Consider the following 10275-nt stretch of genomic DNA (forward strand, 5'->3'; position numbering starts at 1 on the left):
TTTTATAAAATTAAATATCTCATCAATTTGAATGTCAGCAAAGCAATGGTGAGTCAAAAGAACATCACAAATGAAAGTATCCAAACAGCACAGAGCATAGAAAAGTACAGTCAAAAAGAATGTGTTTCTGGTTCGTGTTTTTCAGGTACTTCTGGTTCTTCTTATGCTTGGCTGCCTATAGTTGGTGTCTTCATAATTTTTCTCTGTATTTCACTTATTGTTCTCTTTATTGTTTGGAGAAAGAAAAAGTAAGTTGCATTATCACTTGTCTGTGATAGAGAAGGTGGGTATAATGGAGTTAGCTTCAAATCTGAAAAAAAAAAATCCAAAATTCATTATGGAAAGAATCATCAGGGAAAATTATTTTCCATATGCTTGATGATTCTTGCAGCCGAGGATTTATCCACGTTAAAATGATACCAAAATGATATTTGGATTTGTTATAATGGTAGGCTGTTAGTAACCATTCATGCTTGTGGTAAATTGAGTTTGAGATTCTTTCTTGTGGACAGATTTTGACAGGCGAGAGCATATAAACTTCAGACAGCTGGTGGGAGGGGGTCCACTGAGTGGTAAAAAAGAACGGTTAGAGGGGCTGGCCCCATGGCCGAGTGGTTAAGTTCGCGCGCTCCGCTGCAGGCGGCCCAGTGTTTCATTGGTTCGAATCCTGGGCGCGGACATGGCACTGCTCATCAGGCCACGCTGAGACAGCGTCCCACGTGCCACAACTAGAAGGACCCACAACGAAGAATATACAACTATGTACTGGGGGGCTTTGGGGAGAAAAAAGAAAAAAATAAAATCTTTAAAAAAAAAAAGAACAGTTAGATTAGAAACTTGAGATAAGTCTACCTGACAAAGGCATAGAAAGATGGAAGTGATCTTACTTTACAGGACTAATAGAATAAAATATTGATTTGTCTATTCAACAAATGCTTCTTGAGTGCCTGTATATTGCTATGCATTGTTATGAGTGTGGGAGACAGAGATACAACTACAGCAGACAAGTTCTTTGCCTTCAGAAGCTTATTTCCCAGTGGGGAGAGATAGTCAATGAAAATATACAAGGAAACAAGAAAATACCAGCTAGTGATAAGTACTATTTGGAAAATGAGGCAGAATGATATCACTGAAAGAGACCGTGGGGCTAGTTTATGTTGAGTGGTCTCTCTGAGGAGGTGACATTTAAACTGAGAACTGAGTCAGAAAAAGGTTGTGAGTAAAGTTATTGGCAAAGAGTGTTACACATAACAAAGGAAGAGTTAGTGTGGATCCCGAGGTGGGAATGAGCTTGGTGTGCTCCAAGAAAAAAAGAGAAAGTCAGTGTGGCTAGAATGATGATTTAGAAGTAGCGATGGGGGCCAGAACAGGTAAGACCCACAGGCCTGGAAAGGCATTTGGGTTTTCTACTATCTGTAATGTCAATCCATTGAGTTATTTAAAACAAGAGAGTACAAGGTTCTGATTTACCCTTTAAAAAGATCTCTCCAGCTGGAATGTGGACAAAGTTTCTTAGAAGTTAAGAATGAAAGGAAGGAGTTTTTGGTTTTTTTGTTTTGGTTTTGTTTTCTTTGGGAGGGAGATTGGCCCTGAGCTAACATGTGTGCCAATCTTCCTCTATTTTATGTGGGACGCCGCCATGGCATGGCTTGATGAGTGGTGCTAGGTCCGTGCCTGGGATCTGAACCTACGAACTCTGAACTGCGGAAGAGGAGCATGTGAACTTAACCACAACACCACAGGGCTGGCCCCAGGAAGGACATTTTTAGAGATGATTGCCATAGTCAAGATGGGAATTGATAGTGGTCTGGAGCAGGGTGTTTGTGATGGGAATTGGGGGATATATTTAGGATGATAAGATTGCTGATGGATAAGATGTGGAAAGAGTGAAAGGGAAAAACTATCCTGATGATGCTAATCTTTTTGGCATAGATGAAAGAACCTTTTACAAATATAGGGGAGATCAGAGGGAGAACAAACTTTGGAGGGAGGACCAAGAGTTCTATTTTGAACATGTTAATTTTTAAACGCCTATTTGACATCTAAGGGAACATGTCCATTATCTACAAAAATGAATCTGGAATTTACAGAGCAGATAAGAACCAAAGGTATAAATTTGGGAGTATAGCAGGTATATTCTCCAAGAGGACAAATCATATGTTGTGACTCTCACTATTATAGAGTGGAAATAACATACAAGTTCTGTAATTGCAGAACTTGTATAGTATTTTTATGCTGAACTAAACCTTCAAAAGATATTTTGATCAATCTTTCAAGAGAATTTGAATCTGAGCCTTCCATTTTTTTATTCATAGCATACTCTTACAATATACACCATTAGGGGGAGTGTTTGGGCTGTGTTGCTCTTACGGACACATCCATGTCATTATAATATCTCTAGGTCAGTGAATGTGCGTGAAACCAGACCCCAGCTGCCACAGCCTGAGGTGGAGAACTTGAGCTGCTTTCTTCCTGCACACAGGTAATTGGCAGGTGTGTGATGTTTGCTGTCACACACAAATACTTCAAATTTAAGACTTAACCTTCTGTCTTAAATCATCCATTTGGTAGCAGCAATAATCATTCTTAAAATAAATGGAAACAAAGATTTGTTTCTGTTATCCAATTTCATGAACTAATGGTTTCAAATGAGGTTGCATTAATGGCTTTGAATGTTTCTGTTTATCCCCTGATTCAGGACCCCTCCCCATATCACCAATTGATTGGCCGCTTTGATTTATGGGTTTTTTTCTGATTATTAAAAAGTATGAGCGTGTCTTCATATATTTGTTAGCCACTTAGGTTTTCCCTTCTGTGAAGTTCTTGTCTACATTCTCATGTGATTTCTGCTTGGTTGTCTATATTCGCAGAAATTCTTTATATCCTTTACATACTAGATATTGATTACTTCTCCCTACTTGGCATTGCTCCATTAAATTTCTCAGTTATGTCATTAAGAGAATAGAAGTCTTTAGTGCTTTAACGTTGTAAAATCCATCAATTTTTCACCTAAGAGTTTGAGTTTGGGGTCTTATTTAAGAAGTCCTCACCCATCTAACTTCACAAAAATATACTGATATTTATTAGTTTCATATTTGTCTATTTCATATTTAGGTCTTTAAGCCTTTGTACATAAAGAAGGATTGATATATAGTATTACTTTTCATCAACTATATAATGAGCCAGATTTCCTAACACCAGCTGCTACATAATCTATCCTTTCCTTACCAATTAGCTCTATTTTCAGCTCTCTCGGGTAGAACTTTGTTCCATTGTTTTAATTTTTTGTTTCTTCATAATTGTATATAGGTTTATTACTACAGTCTTTCGTTATGTGTTAAAATCTGGTAAAGAGAGATTCCCAGCTTTTGTTTTCTAACTTGATGTATCTATTCATGGATACACACACACACACACACACACACATATCATGAAATAAATTTATTTATTTAGAATTTTTTAAAGATTTTATTTTATTTTAAGATTGGCCCTGAGCTAACATCTGTCACCAATCTTTTTTTCTTCTTCTTCTCCCCAAAGCCTCCCAGTACACAGCTGTATATTCTAGTTGCAGGCCCTGTTAGTTCTGCTATGTGGGACACTGCCTCAGCATGGCTTGATGAGTAGTGCTAGGTCTGCGCCCAGAATCGAAACCCGGGAAACCTGGGCCACAGAAGCAGGGAGCAGGAACTTAACCACTTGGCTGGAGGGCCGACCCCAGATACATTTATTACATTCTTAAAAATATATAGTTGGAATTTTGGTCAGTCTTACATTGAATTTATAGATTAATTTAATTTGGGGAGTATTGATAGTACTGATGTAATTTGATCCACCTATAAATATGTTATCCATTTTTTCAAGTCTTTCTAAATGTTTTTTGGGAAAGTTTAATAATTTTATTTCTGCAGATTTTGTGTAATTTTTGCTAAGTTAATGCCTTGGTACTTTTAATTTGTTCACTATAATAAATGGCATCTTATTTTTTTAATGAAATTTTCCAGCTGCTTATTAGTGGTTTAGGAACAGTTCTGGATTTTGTAAGTTAGCCTGTATTTGCAAACCTTTATTAATTCAAAGTTTTTCTTTTGATCTAATGGTTTTCCATGGAGATGATCATCTGTTACACATAATGACATTTTTGCTTCTTCCTTTCCAATCCTTATACCTCTTTTTTATATTAAATAATAGCAACAACAGTTATCTTTGTCTCATTTCTGAATTTAAAGACGTGAAATTTTTCTAAGTATGATATTTACTATAGTGTTTGGCTATTAAGCATATTATCAAGTTTAGGAAATGTTTTATTATTTATATTTTCTGTGATTTTATCATATATAGGTTGTTGAATTTAAGAAGTAATTTTTTTGTGCCTGTTGAGATAGTCATATGAATTTTCCATTGTAGTCCACTAATATGATAAATTACAATGACAGATTTTCTAATGGTAAACCATTCTGGGAATTTTTTTTTTTGCTTTATAAGTAAACCATATATAGTTTCATTTTTTGAATTATGTTTCTCTAACTTTGAAACAAAGGTTTCAAATTAAGCTTTTGAAATTAACGCTATCCTGAAAAGAAGAGCTTAGCCATTTAATATTTCCTCTTTTAGAAACGTATATAGGATAGAGATTTCTATTCCTTAACAATCATCTGGGTCTATGGGTTTTTTGGCAGGGAAATTCTTTAATTTCAGTTTAGTAGCTTTCAAAGTCATTGGCTCATTCAATTTTAAATTTTTATGCCGATTTTTATCGTTTTATTTCTAATTTTTGAAAATTTTATTCTATTGTAGTAAGAACATTTAACATGAGATTTACCCTCCTAACAAATTTTTTCAGCATAAATATAGTACTGTTGATTATAGGTACAATATTGTACAGCAGATTTCTAGAACTTATTCATGTTGCTTAACTTACGCTCATTGGTTAGTAATTACCCATTTCTCCCTCTCCCCACCGCCTGGCAACCTCCATCTCACTCTTTGATTCTATGAATTTGACTATCTTAGATATCTCACATAAGTGGAATCACACAGCATTTACCTTTCTGTGACTGGGCTTGTTTTCCTTGGCATAATGCCCTCGAACTTCATGTATGTTGTCTCATATTGCAGAATTTGCTTCTTTTTAATGCTGAGTAATATTTGATTGTATGTATATACCACATGTTCTTTATCCATTCCTCTGTAGACAGACATTTAGGTTGTTGCCTCACTTAGGCTATTGTGCATAGTTCTGTAATGAACATGGGCATGCTAATATCTCTTTAAGATATGAATTCAATTCTTTTATATAAATACCCAGAAATGGGATTGAATCATATGTAATTCTATTTTTAATTTTTTGAGAAATATCCACACTGGTTTCCATAGTGACTGTATCATTTTGCATTCCCACTATAGCGAGCAAGGGTTCCAATTTCTCCACATCCTAACCAACAGGTTGTATTTTTTTTTTTTTTTATAATAACCATCCTGACAGGTGTCAGGTGATATCTCATTGCGGTATTGATTTGCGTTTCCCAGATGATTAGTAACATTGAGCATTTTTTCATATAGCTTTTGGCCATTTGTATCTTCTTTGGAGAAATACCTGTTCAAATCCTTAGCTTATTTCTTAGCTGGGTTATTAAGGTTTTTTGCTATTGAGTTGTAGGAGCCCTTTATATATTTTAGGGATTAACCTCTTATCAGATACATGGTTTGAAATTTTCTTTTTGCGTGGGTCATGTTATCTTTTATTACTGGCACTGATTAATTTAAAAATACACCAGGAAACATGCCATAAATAAAAGTAAAACTAGTTTTAGAAACTCATTAGGCCAGATGATATGACTGTAATTGGAAGAAATAAGGACAGTCTCCTCTGCAAGCATTTTGGGGCTGAGGCAAGACCTCCAAGATTCAGATGGAGGACAAACCCTGAGAGCGACTGAATGTTTCCACCTACCCTGGAGTTACTTGCCAGTACCTCTGAGCAATTGTTTCCTGTTACATATCTGTAACACACACAAATAGGTTACACTCTTAAAAGTCATTAATGAAGGTGAGAAACGAACATTTGGTGGTTGTGATGCGTTTTACATCTTCTAAGGACTCCTGAAAATATTTTCCCCCATTCTGTAGGTTTCCCTTTCACTCTGTTGATTATTTTCTTTACTGTGCAGAAGACTTTTAGCTCAATATAGTCTCATTTGTCTAGTTTTGCTTTTGTTGTCTGTACTTTTGGTGTTACATTCGTGAAATCATTGCCAAGACCAATGTCATGCAGCTTTTCCTCTATGGGTTTTTCTAGGAGTCTTATAGTTTTAGGTCTTACATTTAAGTCTTTAATCTATTTTGAGTTGATTTTTGTGTGTGGTGTAGAATAAGGGTCCAATTTCATTCTTTTGCATGTGAATATCCAGTTTTCCCAGCATCATTTGTTCAAGAGGTGATTCATTCCCCATTGTGTTCTTGGCACCCTTGTCAAAGATCGGTTGACTATACACGTGTGGATTTGTTTCTGAGCTCTCTATTCTATTCCATTGGTCTATATGCCTGTCTTTATGACAGTTCCATACTGTTTTGATTACTGTAGCTTTGTGCTATATTTTGAAATCAAGAAATGTGATGTCTCTAGCTTCATTCTTCTTTCTCAAGACTAATTCGGCTATTCGTGGTCTTTTGCGTTCCATATGAACCTTGGAATTGTTTTTTCTACTTCTGTTAAAAAAATTCTTTGTGAATTTTGATAGGAATTGCATAAAAAACCTAACTCCACTCCTTAAGGACCTAGAAAAAGAAGAAAAAGCTGAGCCCAAAGTTAGCAGAGGGAAGGAATGAACAAAGATTAAAGAAGAAATAAATGAAATGGAAAAAAATCAACAAAACTAAGAGTTGTGTTTTTAAAAAGATAAAAAAAATTGAAAAACCATTAGCTAGACTAAGAAAATAAGAGAGAAGACTCAAATAAATAAAATAATAACTGAAAGAAGAGGCATTACAGCTAATGCCACAGAAATAAAAAGGATCATAAGAGATTACTATGATAAATTATACACCAACAAACTGGATAACCTAAAAGAAATGGGTAAATTCCTAGAAACATACAACTTACCAAGACTAAATCATGGAGAAGTAGAAAATCTTAACAGACCCATAACTAGTATGGAGATTGAGTCAGTAATCAAAAACCTCCCAACAAAGAAAAGGCCAGGACTATATGACTTCACTAATGAATTCTACCAAACATTTAAACAAGAATTAATGCCAATGCTTCTCAAACTCTTTCAAAAAATTGAAGGAGAGAAAACACTTCTGAACTCATTTTATGAGGCCAGCATTACCTTGATATCAAAGCCAGACAAAAACAACACAAGAAAAGAAAACTATTGTCCACTATCCCTAAGAAATTCAGATGTAAAAATCTTCAACAAAATACCAGCAAACTAAATCCAACAACTCATTAAACGGTTCACACACCGTGACCAAGTGGGATTCATCCCTGTGGTGGAAGAATTGTTCAACATCTGAAAATTAATTAATGTGATACATCACATTAACAGAATAAAGGATAAAAATCAAATGATCACCTCACTACATGTAGAAAAAGCATTTGACAAAATTCAACACCCTTTCATGATAAAAACTCTGAACAAACTAGGAATAGAAGGGACATTATAATAAAGGTCATATATGACAAGCCCACAGCTAACATCAAACTCAACAGTGAAAAATTGAAAGCTTTCCCTCTAAGATCAGGACCAAGGCAAGATGCCTACTCTTGCCATTTCTATTCAACATGGTACTGGAAGTCCTAGCCAAAGCGACTAGCCAAGAAAAAGAAATAAATAGAAATCAATAAGGAAGAAGTAAAACTGTCCCTGTTTTCAGATTACCTGATCTTAAATATGGAAAACCCTAAAGACTCCATAAAAAAACTTTTAGAACAAACAAGTTCAGTAGAGCTGCAGGATACAAAACTAACAAACAAAAATCAGTTGTGTTTCTATACCCTAACAATGAACTATCTGAAAAGGAAATTAGGAAAAACAATTCCATTTACAATAGCATCAAAAGGAATAAAATACTTAAGAATAAACCTACCTAAGGATGTGAAAGATTTGTATACTGAAAACTACAAAAACATTAATGAAAGAAATTAGAGAAGACACAACAGAACAACATCCCTTGTTCATGGATTGGAAGAGAGACAATTTTGAGGACCTTGCTTTTTTAAGGCAATTATAAATTTTAATAATGTATTTGTCCTTTCTACATATCTTTCTATGGAACATCCTCCTGGATTAACTTTTCCTTTTTCTAGAACACTTCTTTCGAAAATGTTCTCAAGGAGAGTCTTGATGTAGTAAATTTTCTGAGAATTATATGCTTGATAAAATCTTTTTTCCATCCTGTAATTTTATAATATTTTGCTCATAAAATCTAGGATAGAGTCTTTCAGTAGATTTCATAAATTGAGTTCCAGCATAATCATCTACAAAATATCATCTACACACTTGTAAAAAAAAAGAATAGAAGAAGATTAAAAATAAAACAATAGGAAAAGATATATATGGCAAAAATAAAAAATAATAAACATAATGGTGTACATTATGTTCATGAAATGCCATGTATAAGAATGTTTAGCCTACCACTATTAAAAATAATCCCAAATTGGAAACAAACAAATGTCTGTTAACAGTAGAACAGATAAATAAATGTAATACATGGAATTTACAGAATGGCATAGAATACAGCAGTAAGACTGAATGAACTGCAACTACACGCAAATAACAGCAATAAGATTTTCAAATCTATTCTTGAGTGACAGAACCCAGATACCAATGAGGACATACTCTATAATGCCATTGATATGAAGCTCACAAGTAGGCAAGCCTAGTCTATGATGTCAAAAGTAGCTGAGTGGTGGGAGGGTAGGAGTGACAGGAAGGGCAGGCAAAGGGAATCCAAGGAGCTTTGGAGAGCTAAAGCATGTTCAGTGTTTGGATCTACTTCTGGCTCTGTTGACAAGCCCACAGCTAACATCAAACTCAACAGTGAAAAATTGAAAGCTTTCCCTCGAAGATCAGGACCAAGGCAAGATGCCCACTCTTGCCATTTCTATTCAACATGGAACTGGAAGTCCTAGGGCACGATTATGAGAATTCAAGCTGTGCACTTACCATGTAGGCACTTTCCTCTATCAATGTTATGTTTAATTAAAAACAAGTTGGGGTGTGCACCATTGTCAAGGGGTTAAATTTCCGTATGCTCCACTTAGGCAGCCCAGGTTCGCAGGTTCAGATCCCAGCTGTGGACCTACTCCACTCATCAAGCCACATACAAAATAGAGCAAGACCGGCACAGATGTTAGCTCAGGGCTAATCTTCCTCAAGCAAAAAAACAGGAGGATTGGCAATGGATGTAGCTCAGGGTGCATCTTACACACACACGCACACACACACACGAAGTGTTTGTTTTTTATTTTAACTATACCTGTGTAGCAATATTTATAAAAGGCAAAGTGGAATTCAAAGATATTCTTAACACTGAAAATTAACTCATCACCTTGTATCCAGCAGTGCATTGTGACATTTAATGTCCCTTTGATTCTTTTTCTTTTGTGTCTCTCTCTTTTCATCGTGAAGCTTTTAGAATTTCCACTTCGATTTTCTTAAGTTGATCTTAATTTCACTATGGGATGTCTGTAAGTTGGCTTTCTCTCATGTATCCTGCTTGGCCCTCCCTGAGTCTTTGAGTCCTTTCAATATGTGTATTTCATATTTCTGTTTTTCTGGAAAAAATTCAGTCATGATTTTATTATTTACAGTCCTTGGGTTTACAGCCCCATGGATGCATAGGTAAACGCTCTGTCCCCACAGCTTGTCAGAGGGTAGTGGTAGGAAAACAGAAAAAGCTTCAGGAGAGGAGCATTTCATTTACCTTTTTTTTTTCTTTTTAAGAGCCAAGAACCCTGGAACTTGTTAAAATAAGAAGAATCCTCATCATCAACGCAAGCGAAGGAAATTCCTCACAGTAAAGAAAAAAAAGGTCACATCATGAAAGGACGGATCATTGACTGCTTGAATATAATTTGTTTCTGGATAAAAAATGTGTGCATTTGTTTTTCAAAGTGTCTATTGATTAAATTCAGCCTCAAAACAGTTTTCATTTTCATAGGTGACGTTTAGGGGAACAATAGCATTTCTCAAAAATCTTAATTTCCTTGCGTGCCCGCTCAAAAGCGCAGGTTACCATTCCCCCAGCCCTAATGGAATAAGTGGTTTT

At 35.3% G+C, this 10275-nt stretch overlaps 1 protein-coding gene across 1 annotated transcript in view; it reads left to right on the plus strand.

Annotated features, from left to right (window-relative positions):
• LOC106831806 (uncharacterized) overlaps positions 1-10151 on the plus strand; it is a 40796-nt gene extending 30645 nt beyond the window's left edge. Inside the window, exons 5-7 of the mRNA XM_070508811.1 lie at positions 146-248; positions 2402-2482; positions 9951-10151. Of these exons, the coding sequence (XP_070364912.1) occupies positions 146-248; positions 2402-2482; positions 9951-9975 (209 nt within the window). The 3' untranslated portion in view covers positions 9976-10151. The remainder of the gene's footprint in view (positions 1-145; positions 249-2401; positions 2483-9950) is intronic.
• The last annotated feature ends 124 nt before the right edge of the window (positions 10152-10275 follow it).

This window comes from Equus asinus, chromosome 5 (genome assembly GCF_041296235.1).
Source record: "Equus asinus isolate D_3611 breed Donkey chromosome 5, EquAss-T2T_v2, whole genome shotgun sequence".
NCBI classification, from domain to species: domain Eukaryota; kingdom Metazoa; phylum Chordata; class Mammalia; order Perissodactyla; family Equidae; genus Equus; species Equus asinus.